The 17,220-nt window shown below is 41.0% G+C and overlaps 1 protein-coding gene across 7 annotated transcripts in view; it reads left to right on the top strand.

Annotated features, from left to right (window-relative positions):
- Positions 1-327: 327 nt before the first annotated feature.
- csnk1a1 (casein kinase 1, alpha 1) overlaps positions 328-17,220 on the top strand; it is a 33,957-nt gene continuing 17,064 nt past the window's right edge. For 3 of the 7 annotated variants that reach the window (XM_055926528.1, XM_055926525.1, XM_055926526.1), the window contains exons 1-4: positions 329-1,079; positions 1,600-1,706; positions 16,703-16,829; positions 17,060-17,158. In XM_055926528.1, the coding sequence (XP_055782503.1) occupies positions 957-1,079; positions 1,600-1,706; positions 16,703-16,829; positions 17,060-17,158 (456 nt within the window). In that variant the 5' untranslated portion in view covers positions 329-956. Of the gene's footprint in view, positions 1,080-1,599; positions 1,707-16,702; positions 16,830-17,059; positions 17,159-17,220 lie in introns of all 7 variants that reach the window. The other 4 variants (XR_008759962.1, XR_008759961.1, XR_008759963.1 and 1 more) reach the window with 3 other exon arrangements.

Raw genomic sequence — 17,220 nt, 5'->3', positions numbered from 1 at the left:
GTACTTGGGACTGTGAAGTTTTACTGCAGAAGAGTTGCAGGGGGTGTTGAGTGGTAGTGTTCTGTCCTCCCAGACCGTTGGCCTGCAGTAACATTAGAATATGATAAATAGTGGAATGGGGTGGTGTTTTTTTTACTGAGGGCTAATAGTTGGCAGGGTACTTTTCTTTTTTCCCCAGTTTTGTTTTTACCGGAATGTAATGTACATAGGTAAGGTGAGCAGTGACTGGCCTCACAGTCCTGTACAGTAGGTGGCGGTGTAAGCACCTAAAAGTTGGATGCGATCCGCCAATCCAATCCCAAAAAAGAAGAAGAACTAACCGTTTACGTCAAAGCTCGTCTCTGCCACTGCGCTCGCTCCCAGAAGCTAGCTAGCTAATCACCTCGAGACGGACGGTGGAATCAAAAGTAGTGACAAGAAGATGGCGGAGTGATTGGGTTGCGCTTTGAAGGAAAGCAGCGACCCTTGATTGTCCTAAAATATTCTACGAAGAAACGAGAATCACATCCAAATTGTAGCTATCTTCGGAAATTTGACAAACAAGAAGAATATTGCCCCTCTTGCGGAGGTGGTTCAAACAGATCGAACGGAATTTCGCAGTTCCACTGGTGTCCGATAGCTCTAGTGGGCTAACGTTAGCTAGCTACCCCGAGGCACTGGGCGACGGACATACTAGGCACATTAGGAGTGTTTTCAGAAGAATCGTGTTCCCTTTTTCGTGATGTGTTGGTTTTATTTTTTCCAAGATTTTTTACTAGCTAGCTAGCGAATAACGTCTGAAAATAAACACTGTTCTAGCTAGCTGGCTAACGTTACGTTGTTTCAAGTACATCGCCCACGAGCAACCAGGACTTCTGTGTATGTTCTGATAACGAGCTGGCCGAGAAGGGAAACCGACGGCGCAGTCCCAGAAAATACTATTTTAAACTGATCAAGAGTTGCTCGTGATTGAGGATATGGCAAGCAGCAGCGGCTCTAAAGCCGAATTTATTGTCGGTGGGAAATACAAGCTTGTCAGAAAAATTGGGTCTGGGTCATTTGGTGACATATACCTGGCGATCAACATCACAAATGGAGAGGTAAAAAAAACAACATTAAAATATAAATTTGACCAAGTGGGTAACTGTTCATTTTAAATGGTTAACCGTTTAGCTCTGTCAATCAACAGCCAAAGCTGACTCACCGAGATTTAACGGGTATATTCGTACGCGAAAAGTTTACCGTTTAAGAACCAACCGAAATGGGGAGTAATTCATGTGTATTTGTCCATTAGAAAATCTAGCTGTCGTTGCAAAAGTTTTCCGTTTGGAATAAACGGATTCTGTTGCTAAACGTTTTGCAACAGAATTGGCCGCATGAATACACCCCAGTAGATTGTTTAGCTAGCGTCAACGATGCTGAATGTTAGCTACGTTAGCCTAGCTATCCAACTGTCATCTAAGATTGTAGATATTGGTTACAATAAACCGTGTAAAGAACGTTATTTTAGCATAGTAAATTATGATTGCATTAATACATCTTTAGTTAGCCAATTAGGCTAATGGAAATTAACTTGGAAAGATTGTACTAAGCTACATAACTGCTCATTTTGTATTGCAGGAGGTAGCTGTAAAATTGGAATCTCAGAAAGCCAGACACCCACAGTTGTTATATGAAAGCAAACTGTACAAAATCTTACAAGGAGGAGTTGGAATCCCACACATAAGGTAATATACACGTACATGTATTTTGAACACAGTTTAATATTTGAGATGTATGTGAAAGAGACGAGGCATATATTTATCTAATATTTGTACAAAGTTACATCTTGCCTGCAAACACATTTCTAGTTTACTTTACCATATGCCAGCTGGCGCTACAAGCTAACGTTAGCTCGTATAGCTAACGTTAGCAAACTAGCTGGCAGTGCTTTCATCTCCTTGGCTTCATTATTTTCCTTGGTCTTTACTTATTGAAACGTTGCACATTTACGTTTTAACTTTAAGATTATTCGAACGCAACATCCGTCATGAACCATGTAGGGTTGTTCACTGGTTCAGCATTTAAGAAACTATCATGCAATCAAAAATTCGTGGTTGGAAATGGCCGCTCCTCTTTTGTTTGTTCCAACATGTCTTCCTTCCCTGTTAGAAAATGGCGGCTCAGCGCTTGCGAAAACAACTATCTGGGCCTAGTGGTTTTGTCTCCTCAAGGTGACTTCAACGCTAAAGTGTTACCTATAACGTCAAACACTTTGAAGTATTTTATTTTAGGTTTTGTCGTTTGCAAGGCCATTGATGAGTGAGACTTTGGTAATGACTTGGTTCACAGACACTGAATTTAGAATTGAGGCTGGCTGTTAACTGGATGTGCACTTTTAAAAGAGTAGAACTGAGTTGGGAACCATAGTTGATAATAAATATGTTGAAAGGATAAGTACTATCAGTGAAACGTGTAATGTATTTGTTTAGTTGTCATTTATTATGTGAATTTAGGGTGTTGTGACAATACACCTTGTTTGCATTTGACTTGGAAAATGACATAAGGATACTATTACTAATGTGTGATTTCAATAAGTCGTCAAAGCTTCTGAACAAAGAAACAATCCCGTTGAAGTTTTGTACCTATTTGTTTTGATATGCGAGTAATGGCAAAGTCAATGCTATTTAATGCTGAATAGTTAATGCTCTGATTTAAGTTGGGCTGTCACAGTAGGGATGGTCAGGTTGGTCATTAGCCTCTGCTGCTTCAATGATTTAATGGAAGAAAGATGGGACTGCTAGCCCTGCCATGATCCTTCTGGATCAATTTTCTCCCACGTGAACTCACACCATGCCACAGGCATGTAGGGGCTTCTAACTATTTATGCACTACTGAAACATTTGCGATACAATTGTGTGGCAAAATGTCTATCTGCTATCCTCTCCAGGTTCCTGCCCTGGGTATTAACCTTGTAATGAATAAGGGAACACTGCCCTAAATGAGCAAGACAGCTTTGGTGATTAAGCAATAAGGTAAAGAGAATTTCTGAATAGGACATGCTAACGCCCTTAGATACTAGCGCAATAAGTAAGCAGGCTAGTTTCACAGCCTACCTCCTTGGTTATGGAATTTAATCAAAGCCTTGGTTGGCAGGTTAGGTTTGCTTTGTGGTGGTGTACCCTGTGGACTGCCTGGATAAATAAGGAGGTTGTATAAGAGGATGCTTCCTCTGTACAGTCATAGCCTGTTGTTTGTTTTCAGGTATCATCAGCATGTGGCTGGTGCACCTTTCTAGTTCTGCGCTTGGGGCCATTCCTGTTATGGAACTCGCCTGAGGGTTCTGCAAACATTCTGGGGAACTGGCACCACTTAATTGACCTCAGGTTTTATGTGGTGGTGAGCCAAGTTATTGACATGAATATAATTCCATTCTATTACTGCCCAGTGAGTTTGTGCAAACAACTTTAACTTTAGTATAAATAAATAAAAAAGACCATCAGATAAAGTCCACTAGAAACATATCCAAATGTCATCTGTGTGTTGGTTTACTATAAAGTCTCAAATAACCGACTGTCTCCTTAAAAAATGTTTTTTTGAGGAGATTGACGCTCCCTCGCATCACATGGGGATTTCATTTTGAGTATTGATTAGCTCCCAATGTGTGTATGCTAGAGACTTACCGTTTCTTGTAAAATAAAAAATTAAATAAAACAAAAGTGAGATTATGCTCACTCAGCTGTGCTTCACAAGTAATAAAACAAATGATCTTTTACCGGTGTGATATTATAATTTCAAAATGGTCTGAGAAGAACAACATTGGCAGGGCAATTCATGCATAGCCAATATGCGGTGATAATGTATTGGGTCTATAGCCTACTGTAGTGGTTACTGTACCACCAACTGAATTTTGCTTTACCCGGAGTACCCCTGAATTACCCAATCTTGTGCATTTTACCAGTAGGCCTATGGTCTCTTGAGTCTTCTCAAATACCCCCTGTGAATAGGCCAACTACTCCCAGTGGTCCTAGTACCCCTGGTTGGGAACTACTGACCTACTGCACAAACCTCACTGCGACATAACTCTTTTTACCAAAGGTGCATAGACTTCCATTTTTTAAAGTAATGTATAAAAAAAATCTGTGGTAGATCTCGGCTTGCATTTAGACTCAAAGTGATCTTTACTCAAAAGGTTGGCGACCACTGCTTTACAACATCCACAACTATTTGAGCTACAAACAAACCACAATTAGAAGATTACTCTCACGAGCACAACAATGTTAGTTTCGCTCTACGACATCCACAAGATTTACGGCAGTTGCCTGAACTCTGTCGCAGTCTTAATTTCGACGATGTCTTCTCACAAAATCGACTGTCCAGACCGAACAGTTGGCGCTACAAACTTTCACCAATTTCAAAAGGGGAGACTCCAACCAGCTTCGGGGGGGTGGATCGGAAGTTAACCAGTACTGTGCTGTTAAAATGGCACAGCGTGCATAGGAGGTATGCAGCCTGAGTTCTTATCTCAGATATAGGACATGCACACTACTTATGGTTTATTTGACTGTCTGTTTTGCCATGTACAAATGCCTTATTCAATGCATTTCTGTGGGCTATAGCACAAAAAGCCAACTTCAATGTTTTATCTAATATCTATACAGTACCAGTCAAAAGTTTGGACACCTACTCATTCCAAGGTCTTTATTTTTTACTATTTTCTACATTGTAGAAATGATAGTGAAGACATCAAAACTATGAAATAATACACAATCATGTAACAAAAGTGTTCAACAAATCTAAATATATTTGAGATTCTTGAAAGTAGCCACCCTTTGTCTTGATGACAGCTTTGCACACTCATTGCATTCTCTCAACCAGCTTCATGAGGAATGCTTTTCCAATGGTCTTGAAGGAGTTCCCACATATGCTGAGCACTTGTTGGCTGCTTTTCCTTTACTCTGCGGTCCAATTCATCCCAAACCATCTCAAATGGGTTGTGGTCGGGTGACTGGAGTCCAGGTCATCTGATGCAGCAGTCCATCACTCTACTTGGTCAAATAGCCCTTACACAGCCTGGAGGTGTTGGGTCATTGTCCTGTTGAAAAACAAATGATAGTCCCACTAAGCGCAAACCAGATAGGATGGCGTATTGCTGCCGAATGCTGTGGTAGCCATGCTGGTTAAGTGTGGACCTTGGCATGGTGGATTACTGGTAACCTGGACTCTAGAGCTGCATTCTGTGAGTTGGCTACATGCCATGTAGACCCGTTTTGTTAGCTAACTCCAGTCATGGATAGGCCCAGCCCTTGACTGTTGGCAGGTAAGGTGGAGGATTTTGAATTTGCATGAATGAAAGCAGTGGTTATCAGCTGGCCCCTCTAGCAGAAACTGGGACATACACAGGCCTTTTAAAGAATACTTGTTACATTTTATTAATCTTGCATTAATGTGCACTGCAGGGCAGTACGGACTTTAAGGCCTAGTGAGTAGTGTCACATGCTGTAAAGTGCGATTTTGAATTTGGCTGTTTTAGAATTTTTGGAAAGGGTGTTACTGTAGGACCAAGCAACTTTTTCAAAGCCAGAAGAACCTGCTAAACAAGCCCCACCTACCCCACACTGCCTGTTGCAATTGTATGGCTGTGTTATAATCAACAAAGGGAAGTCTTGTGCTTGTGCATTCTCTTGAGTCCATTGAGATTGAAACCTTGCTCTTTTATTAATTCCACCTTCAAAAAATGCAGGGCCCATCTAATCGTTATTGACATGTCTCTTGTTTCTTTCCTTAATTGAGTCCCTTTTTGTAGTTTTATGTTGGATTGGGGTTCTTACGCTTGTGTATCTACTGATATTATACCCATATTTCTCCTGTTTTTGTTTGAGCACCATGCTGTTGGCCTCTCTAAAAGAGGAAATTGGTCTGAGGCCTGTAGTTTCCTGTAATGTGTTTGCCTGAGCAGTTTTTATGAGCAGTATTCAACTAGAGGATTGCTTATTGTGCTTGGACTCTAATTGACTGTAGTTTAACATGTAGCCTAGAAGGCATACACATTGTCTGTACAATTGTATATGGTTGGAGTAAAGAGTTGTCTGCCCTGATTTGCCAGGGTTCTTTGTATTGTCTTTTTTTCTCTGACTTTCTCCATGTTGCTCAAATGTAGCAGCACACCTTCAGCATGTCAAGCTACATGGTTTATCAGCATATTTAGTTTTTCCTGTTTTGCGTTCTGAAGATTGGCATGTCTAAAATAGTTCTGTATCTGAATTGGCTATGACTTGGAATATTCCACTGACAATTCCAACATGGATCTACCCACCTCTAGAGCTTTGCATAGGCCTACCACATTTTACCACCATATGTTTTGGCAGCCACATGTTGGCTGTTATGTGCTTGGGAGGCTGTGTCCAGGGGGGTGTATAAGGATGTTGGAAGTACAGAGTTTGGAACTGTTTGCTTTATTCAAGGTACATTTGCTCTGCTGCCATCATGGATGGTCTTTTGACATCGTGCTGTTGACCAACACACTTACAGTGCTCGACATTAACGCTTGTCCTCATGTCTGGAACAAGTGAAAGAAACAAGAATATAGATTTGGGTTGTCCAAATGAAGTATATAAAAAATGACATCAACCTATCACTCTAAGAATTGTATCAGAGAGGCCAATATTGGATTAATATTTAAATCAATTTTTCATGTACATAAATAAAGCCTACATGTCAAAGCGTAGATGATATGCATCTTGGCTACAGCCTCATGTCCAAACCAATGCTGACCTAGGGGAGGCACAAGAAAATGTAGCCAAAATTGACATCAAATATAGGCTATAAACACAAATCATGTTCGACAACCAATAATGAAGGATGATTAACATTAACGTCTAAAGGCTTGATTCTGTCGACATACTCGAGGCATGGGTTGTTCAGATGGTCACGACCGGAGAGTGAAGGACTGTCGGTGCCTGTTGCGCACCGCACATCACCCACTTTGAGTCTGAGCGGAGGCGGTCACCATTTTGAAACTATTTAACCATCAACTTAATTGTTAAAAACTTGGACAATTTGTCATTTTATGAAGAATATATTACCTTGTTTCTCAGTAGCCAAGATAAGACCATAGATATGTTGAGGGAATTATTAAATAAACATTTAGGCCTAATGCCGTTTTTCTCATGCTATATTTGTTTTCAAATCTTTTTTTTTTCATTATTCAGCAGCCTAAGGCATAGTCCTAGTCATATAAGTCCCCGCTTTCTTAATTTTAATCTTTCACATGTAACCGATCGTGCGTGCGGTGCGATTTTGAAAAAGGTGTTTTCCGCTTATTGCCTTTTGGAACATTCCCGCATAGCCTACAGCCATATGCACATTGAGCTTATAATATGAAAAATATATATTTTTAGCAACATTTTAAGCTAAACAGTCTAATCTTTTACATCAGCCTCAATGGTAATTGAAAAAATATATCATTATGTGCAGTGGTTGTATGATGGTCTGTTTTTGAACTATTTTATGAAGACATAAATGTATTTGATTTCGATGTTGCAATTTTCAATAGGCTACCAAGGGAGGCCAACTATCCTCCAGGAGAGCCTTAAAGGGCAGTGTTGTATTTAAAGACGTGCTTGTATATGCAAAGAAGCCAATAGGCAAAGTTTAGCCTACATTTTTGTCTGATGCTCTATGGCACAGGTGTCAAACTCATTCCACGGATGGCCGAGTGTCTGCGGGTTTTCGCTCCTCCCTTGTACTTGATTGATTGAATCACTAATTAGTTAGGAACTCCCCACACCTGGTTGTCTAGGGCTTTATTGAAAGGAAAAACCAAAAACCTGCAGACACTAGGCCCTCCGTGGAATGAGTTTGACACCCCTGCTCTATGGTAAAAAAGATAGTAGGCCTAGTACATTTTATTTTCTAAAGTGGTGTCTGGAAAACCTACAATGTTGAAGTTGTTAGTTCATTTTTAATTGTTGGACAAGTGACTTGAGCTGTTGGACAAGTGAAAAATCAACCCTACTTGTCCTAAGGACAAGTGGCTAAAAAGGTTATTGTCAAGCCCTGCCTTAACCTAATTCCAAAAGATTTCTCAGAGCAGAAAAATGGTGGTGTAGACTCTCGCAGTTTTATTTTTTAGCTTGACTTAGTTTTTCCTTAAATTCCGCTTGCTCAGGTTTCCGTTTACCCCTGTTCAGGTTTTCGCTCTCAATCTACGTTTAATTTTTTATAACATCTAAGTTGTTTTTCTAAGTCTGCAATAATGCTTAAACCACATCAGGAGACTACTTGCTGTCTGGGGAAAAGGTGAGAAATTTAGATTTTTGGGTGTAGTTACCCTTTTTAATTCCAGTGCTCACCAGTAAGAGACTGTTTTAGCTGTGTTTTTGTAATGCACATGATGGTAGTTTGCTGAACAATATACCCACTGATTGATGTAATTAAGATTTAATTCTGACCGATAATAGGGATGTAACGATTGCATCAGATCCCGTTTCAAATTTGTATGATGGATGTAGCACGCATCAGTCAGAAAATAGTTTCAAAATTTACGAATCGCCTATTCACTTTATTTTCCCCCTCAGGTTTTTACTTTCTACCTTCCCAAATTACCATGTGTTTTGTGACAACTGATGTGTCTTCTCCTTAAGTGTCGAACTAGGCATGTAACTGTGAGTCATTGATCAAGTAATTTTGCATGCTGAACAACCCAGGCAATAGTAAAACAGTGAGCGTCTTCGTACGCTGATCAAACGAGTGGTAGGCCGCATGTAACCTTCAGCATTCAAATGTTTAATGGCTTAAGCAATATTATTATTGGAATTGCAACTGTCATTTGCTTGCTTATTGTAATCAAATGCGCTGTTAACTGTTAGGCTACATTAGATTTTATTTCAAATGTTCTGGTTCACCATCAGCAATAGTTTTGCCTTAACCAATCAGTGTATATGGTCATTTTAAAAAATACTGGGTTAAGTTGATAATTTCATAACGGGCGCAGCAATGGCTTTTTATACCCGCACTGCACAGGTCAAAGCAGGAGGAAAATAACTTCCAAACAGTCTAAACCATTCAAGTTTGAGAGGGTGAAATCCAAAGATGTTCTATATATATTCATTGGCTATGTAATTGTGAATTTAAGATAAATATTCAGACATTACTAGCTCAAACACTTTGACTCTGCAAAATTGACTAATTAGTGGGTGATGGTGATTTCCAAATTACTGATGCATTCTGTTCATGGTGTCTTATAAACTTGGGCAATGTAATAAATGTTCAATACATTTAGTTTCCCTACTAAGTAAATTCTTTTAGAGGGTGACCTCACTCCAGTTCCCTCCCCCGACATAGAATATCACTGAATTACATTATCCTGAAATGTACACACTATTTACTCCATCACCGTTGTTTGTTTCTGGTCCTTCTCTCCTCCAGATGTTGATGCTTTTGAAAACTGGGATTTACAGTTTCTTGCCCCCACAAATCAAATGACACTACCTTAAAATCGGTAAATTTAGATTTTTACATCATTGACCTTAAATTAATTGCATTTTCATCACTAATCAAAATGAAAAGCCATCAATGAATACATTTGCTCAAGAACATTTTTCCAATTATCTTTCTCAAAAACGTTTGTATATTCCCCCATACAATTTCTGAACATTGTTGAAAACCGTTATATCTGGATTCCGTCCTTGTTCTCCGCCGCAGATTTTTATAGGGACACCTGCTCATCGAACGTCTCATACCAAATCATGGGCATTAATATGGAGTTGGTCCCCCCATTTGCTGCTATAACAGCTTCTACTTTTCTGCTAAGGCTTTCCCCTAGATGTTGGAACATTGCAGCAGGGACTTGCTTCCATTCAGCCATGAGCATTAGTGAGGTTGGTCACTGATGTTGGGCGGTTAGGACTGGCTTCCAGTCGGAGTTCCAATTTATCCCAAAGGTGTTTGATGGGGTTGAGGTCAGGGGCTCTGTGCAGGCTTGTCAAGTTATTCCACACTGATCTCTACAAACCATTTCTGACCTCTTTGTGCATGGGGGCGTTGTCATGCAGAAACAGGAAAGGGCATTCCCCAAACTGTTGCCACAAAGTTGGAAGAACAGAATCTTCTAGAACAGGTATTCCCAAACTGGGGTAGCGCAATGTGAATCACATTTTCAAACTGCCCATTAGTGTTTTCCAACGGGGCTATACATTTGGGTGAGGTTTTTTTTCTCCCCTGAGTAGCCTCGTTTCACTGCCAAAAATAAAATTCAACCACCTGGTGTCTAGCGAAATAACACAATGTCAAATACAGGTAGCCTAGGCAATTAACATCCAATCACATTAACCGCTACACTCTCGCGGGAATTCCACTAACGGTCCATATGTAGCCAAACGTAGCTGCTGCGCATGTTGTCATCTGTACTAATCAGGGCTCTATGCTAACCCCCCCCCCCCCCCCAAGGAGTACATGTGCTCCTTTAATAAAAAAATGTAGGACCCCCAAAAAATGAGGAACTAGTGAAAAATGTTCAAGTAACGGAGTTTATTAACCTTTCTAGGACACACGTTCCGCTGAAAAGGCAGCGCGCGAAATTCAAAAATAATTTTAGAAATATTTAATTTTCACACATTAACAAGTCCAATACAGCAAATGAAAGATAAACATCTTGTTAATCTACCCATCGTGTCTGATTTAACAAAAACCCATAGAGATAAAATGAATCACTAACCTTTGAACATCTTCATCAGATGACACTCATATGACATCATGTTACACAATACATTTATGTTTTGTTCGATAATGTGCATATTTTTATCCACAAATCTCGGTTTACATTGGCGCCATGTTCAGAAATGCCTCAAATATCCGGAGTAATTACAGAGAGCCATGTCAAATAACAAAAATACTCAAACTTTGAAAGATACATGTTTTACATATAATTAAAGATACACTGGTTCTTAATGCAACCGCTGTGTCAGATTTAAAAAAATTTTTTATTAAAAAGCACACCATGCAATAATCTGAGACGGCGCTCAGATAGAAGCAACGTTGCTCCGCCATGTTGGAGTCAACAGAAATATGAAATTACATCATAAATATTCCCTTACCTTTGATCTTTCAACAGAATGCAGTGCCAGGAATCCTAGTTCCACAATAAATCGTTGTTTTGTTCCATGTCCATTACTTATGTCGAATTAGCAACTTTACCTAGCATGTGTAGTACCTGTGTCCAAACACTTGCGCAATTGAACGCAAACGTCGGACGAAAACTTCCAAAAGTTATATTACAAGTCGAATAAACTGGTCAAACTTAGTTGAGAATCAATCTTCAGGATGTTGTTATCGTATATATCCAATAACGTCCCAACCGGAGCATTTCTTCATGCCTGTAAAAGTAATGGCACACATTGACATCCCATGTCTAGCGTGCGTGACCAGGAACCGGCAATCTGCCAGACCCAGTGACTCAAATAGCTCACATCTGGCCCCACATCACACTAGAGGCTTCATTCCACGTTCTACTGACTGTTGACATCTAGTGGAAGGCGTATGAACTGCAAACAGATCCATAAATTACAGGGATTTGAATAGGCTATGACTTTCACATCGACCCATTTCGGAATTTTCACTTCCTGTTTGGAAGTTTGCCTGCCATATGAGTTCTGTTATACTCACAGACATAGTTCAAACAGTTTTAGAAACGTCAGTGTTTTCTATCCAATAGTAATAATAATATGCATATATTATCATTTGGGACAGAGTAGGAGGCCGTTCAATTTGGGCACCATTCATCCAAAAGTGAAAATGCTACCCCCTATCCATAAAAAGTTAACAAACAATTTATTACATACATATTTATTCTGAGTGTGTACAAAGGGACATATGTGCAACAGCACATACCACCAAAATCACACATTGACCCATGCCTACTAGACGCAAAGGATATCAGTTGTCCAGCTGCTTTTGTATGTTGGCCGTCTGGTACGCTTAAAGGTCAGCCAGCGGTCCACGGCAGGAGTGGGATCGAACTCCTTGGAGACCCCAAGGCAACTTCAACCGTTGTCAACATGGTCTCCCACAGGCCACTGTAGGATTTGTCCTTGAAATTGTGGCTGACCAGGATTTTCAGCCCCTGCCACTCATCCTGGATTGGAGCCATGTTGCAACCCGATCGGCAGGATTGAACAGAGCAAGTGAGTTTGCAAATATGCAAACATAACATTGTCTCATATGGCAATGCAGTGTCAAATAAATTCGTACCTTTTCTAGAGGCACCTTGAAATGCCTCATCAGGTCTGCGACACGATTGCCAAAGGTGAGAAGGCTGGCCTGGTCTTCTGGCCATGTGTCAGGGTTTAGCACTCTGAAAGACTCAACTGGGGTCTGGACACCCTCATCCTTCAGCAAACCACCAAACCTGGCTTTGAGATCATCTGCGCTGATGTTGATGGTCCCCTCTGTGCTGATTCAGCTGGGGATTGGTGAGGTCTGTGAAGCCTTTTAGATTCCCCTTCAGTGTTATTCCCTTTAACAGAAATAACCCACACAGAGACACGCACACATACCAACACCATGAAATGTCTGTCCGTTTGTCTCCCATATATATTTTTAAGACCTCTCCACTGCATTTCCCTCCTTAACCTCAACTCTGTCTATTGGCAACGAATACATTGATTCTCACATTGAGAATATGTCTCAATCATCAATTTTTATCATTGATTTCTCTTACATCCTAACAAGCTCTCATCCTAACACACCTGGAATCTCTTCTCATCACCCTGCTGCTGAGCAAGCATGGTCTGGATCTTCTCCAGCATGCCTCCTGCCTTTGCCCTAAGCTTTAGTGCTTTCAGTCTGGTCACTGTCTTCCTCAACTCAGATGTGGCTTGGGGGGGGGATCAGGTCATTCCTTTACAGGGTGAGGCTAAGTGAGGATAGCTCCTCAAACATGTCTGAGAAAATGGCAGAATACAGGAGCGCATTCTCCAATTCCTGCTTTCTGTTAAGTAGTGAGTGAATAAGCTGTCACCTGTCAATTTCTTGATTCTGAAAGTTCATTTGAGTCTTGAACCTATTATTTAAAACGTGTGTGGTATTACATTTTCTGTTAAAAATGGACCTTTGCCTGCCCTTGAACTTCCGCTGTTGATGCTCGGCCAGGTGCTCCATGTGCTGCAGAACAACGGAGTACTGGCCTTCATCAGTGGCAAGGTCCTTGTCTTGTCCATGCCGCAAGGAACACTTTGTGGGAATGGGGGATCCAGGGAGTTCCCTTGACGCTAGACGGTAAATATCCACACCGAGCTCTTGCCTGAGAACATAGAGTTCTTGTTTGGAATTGCCGCTGAAGTGATAAGTCTTATATATCAGATTCAGAAGATTGTACACGACAGACACCATTGGCTCTTTTTTCTGAATGGTCAGTATTGCCAGCTCTAGCCTGTGAAAGTCAGAACAGAATCTTCCAAACAATTCATCGTCTTCTGTGGTATTTACCATTCCAACACTTAGCGTGCGCACACACAGTATTTAACATTCTCTGCTAGCAAATAAAACGAAATCATAGGTTTGTGACTAATTAATTCTTTGGCATACAGTGGATTGGGATTATATGCCTCTCTGCAGGTGGGAAATCACTCCCCCATGGTGGCCCATGCTCACGGAGGCACCATCTGCCCTGAAGGAGATGCACTTCTTCATCCATGACTCTCCATCCTCTTCTGGGCAAACAGCACAAAATTTGGCCTTGGTGGCATCCAAAACACCTCGAATGACAACACACAAAAAAGCTATTATACAAAAGTATTTCTGACAAACTAAATTCTATCTCCATTACGATTAATGATTAAACTTTATACAAGAATAAAGCCTAGAAGAGAAACGACTTAGCAATGGCATGGGAGTGCTCAAGGGTCCTCTTTCTCCTTGTCTCTTTTTTGCTAAAATAAAATTGAATGGGCTTCATTTTTAGTAATGTCTGCACGTTAACTTATAGCCGATACCGATACTTTTTTCCCCAGTGTTCACCTTTCTCTCGCTTTGACTGGACTGCGTCATCACAGAACAATACAGCATGCCGCTTAGAAATGTGAGTCTTGTAGTTTTTAAACAATTAGCAGCGGGGGAGAAATGGATTACGGTAGGTAATCTTTACTCGTAAATAATTTCAGATTCGCACATCTATTTTTAGGGGCAACTGCGAATGAAATACTTGCACTGTAGAACCCTGCTGATGGCGCAAAAGCCATGACCGGGAGACATAGTTCAGTGGTAATGTGCGTGCAAGCAGTTGCTCCCGACGCCACTTGGGTACTGTAGCATCCACCGAGATGCTCTTGCTGCCAACGGAATGCCTGACAGCTTTAAAGATGTTTTGGGCACTACAGTGAAAATTGGTAACTTTGTTAAAGCAAGGCCCCTGAATTCTTCTCTATTTTTGCACTATGCAATGATGTGGGCAGTGACCATGTAACACTTTTACAACCTACAGAAGTGTGCTGATTTATTAAGGGGCAAAGTATTGACATGTTTTTTGAATTTAAATTGAGAGACAAGCTTAGTTTTCTTTATTCACCATTTTCACTTTTCTGACCGCATAGTGACAAGTTTCTCACACGACTGGCCTATCTGGGTGATGTTTTTTCTCGCCTGAATGATCTGAATCTAAGATTACAGGGACTTTCCAACTATATTCAATGTGCGGGACAAAATTGAGGTTATGATTAAAAGGTTGGAGCTCTTCTCTGTCTGCATTAACAAGGACAATACACAGGTCTTCCCATTGTGTGATTATTTTTTTTTTTAAGTATTTTTTGTAAATTAACTCAAGCTTACTGACAATGTCAAATGTTATAGAGCGACGCACCTGAGTGAGTTGTGTGCGCAATTACGCATTTACTTTCCCGAAACGCATGACACAAACAACTTCCTTATCCCTTTCACCCCCTGCCTCCAGTCTACTTACCGATATCTGAACAAGAGAGCCTCATTGAAATTGCAACAACCGGTTCTGTGAAAATTTAATTTAATCAGAAGCCACTGCCAGATTTCTGGATTGGGCAACGCTCAGAGTATCCTGCTTTGGCAAATCACGCTGTTAAGACACTGATGCCCTTTGCAACCGCTTACCTATGTGAGTTCATTCTCGGCCCTCACTAGCATGAAAACGAAATACAGGCACAGACTGCGTGTGGAAAATGATTTAATACTGAGACTCTCTCCAATACAACCCAACATTTCAGAGTTATATGCATCCTTTCAAGCACACCCTTCTCATTAACCTGTGGTGAGTTATTCACAATTTTCAATGAACATGTAAGGTTTTATATGTTAAAAGTATTGATTATTGTTATTTGTGCTCTGGTCCTGTAAGAGCTCTTTGTCACTTCCCACGAGCCGTTTTGTGACACTCACTCTTATGTTTAACTGTGTAGTGTGTGTGGCAGGCTTACGATAGCAAAAAAAACAAAAAACATTTGAGAGCGCAATGACCCTGGTGCTAGAGGGGGTATGCAGCTGGAGGTTGAATGTTTGAAAAGAAAAAGAGTTTTGGAACCACTGGTTAGAATGTCAATCTAGGCTGTACCGTTAAGATTTCCCTTCACTGGAACTAAGAGGCCTAGCTCAAACCATGAAAAACAGCCCCAGACCATTATTCCTCCAACACCAAACTTTGCACTATGCAGGAAGCGTTCTCCTGGCATCTGCCAAACCCAGATTCGTTTGTTGGGCTGCCAGATGGTGACGCGTGATTCATTACTCCAGAGAACACGTTTCCACTGCTCCACAGTTCAATGGCGGCAAGCTTTACGCCACTCCAGCCCATGTTTGGCATTGCGCATGGTGATCTTAGGCTTGTGTGCGGCTGCTCTGCTATGGAAACCCATTTCATGAAACTACCAACGAACTTCTTGTGCTGACGTTGCTTTCAGAGGCAGTTTGGAACGCTGTAGTGAGTGTTGCTACCGAGGACAGACGATTTTTACATGCTTCAGAACTCGGTGGTCCTGTTCTGTGACCTTGTGTGACTTGTTGGAAAGGTGGCAACCTATGATGGTGCCATGTTGAAAGACACTGAGCTCTTCAGTAAGGCCATTGGAATGCCAATATTTGTCTATTGAGATTGCATGACTGTGTGCTCGATTTTTATACACCTGTCCGCAACGGGTGTGGCTGAAATGACCCAATCCACGAATCTGAACAGGTGTCCACATACTTTTTTGCATATAGTGTACGTCATTCCCATACAATACCTCTGTTTGGATTCTTGGACAAGATGGTTGCCTGGCGACTGCTGGTCTGGCAGTGTACTGGAGAGGTGTTTGGAATCCCCCTAACCTCTAATGGCAGAGCTGTGAGGATTCCATTTGATTACTCTTTAACTAGCGCCAGGCCCCGCATGAAAAATGAAACCACCCTGTTAATGATAAATGAAGCCTCCCTCTGTAATTCACTACAGTTTCAGGGGTTGTGATGGGGTTATGATGACCCCCATGCTCTTTAACCAGAAAATGCTTGTCATCTGTGAATAAAGCCATGTGTCTGGAACAACTGGTTAGGCCTGATCGCTGAACTCCACCCTCCACAAAATGTTTGGCTATGGTATTGACCTATGACCACACACGTTGCATTACCTTTTTTGTGTTGCATAGGCCTAATAAATTACTATGTACAGTTTTACCTAAGACAACACCTATACTTAACTTTTGTTATGGGTTAGCATGAATATTGACATATGGCTGGTGCTGTCTTGCAGGTGGTATGGCCAAGAAAAGGACTACAATGTCCTAGTGATGGACCTGCTGGGACCCAGTCTGGAAGACCTCTTCAACTTCTGCTCGCGCCGGTTCACCATGAAAACTGTACTAATGCTCGCAGACCAAGTAAGGCTTGGTTTCATCATTGCTCCATATCTTTTACTTTGGCCCCTTCGTCTGGTTGCTTTTTAAATTTTTATTAAGATTAACCCAAAACACACACTTTCTGGCTGCAAAAGGGAGAATGACTAAAACCCTAAAAATCTTATGTAAACCCATTTTCCATAGTTTCAAGACAAGTCTATTTTCAAGTTCTTACATTAACTGATTGAGAGACGGGGTTTTTTTCTCCACAGATGATCAGCAGAATCGAGTATGTGCACACAAAGAACTTCATTCACAGAGATATCAAGCCAGACAACTTTTTAATGGGTATTGGCCGTCACTGTAACAAGGTAAGCTTACAGCAGTTTCCCTGCCCTGAGATGCATTATGTTGACAATCTCTGACCTAGTTA

This window comes from Salvelinus fontinalis, chromosome 6 (genome assembly GCF_029448725.1).
Source record: "Salvelinus fontinalis isolate EN_2023a chromosome 6, ASM2944872v1, whole genome shotgun sequence".
NCBI lineage: Eukaryota > Metazoa > Chordata > Actinopteri > Salmoniformes > Salmonidae > Salvelinus > Salvelinus fontinalis.
Note: the sequence above shows the minus strand (reverse complement) of the source record. Positions and strands in the feature narration are given on the sequence as shown.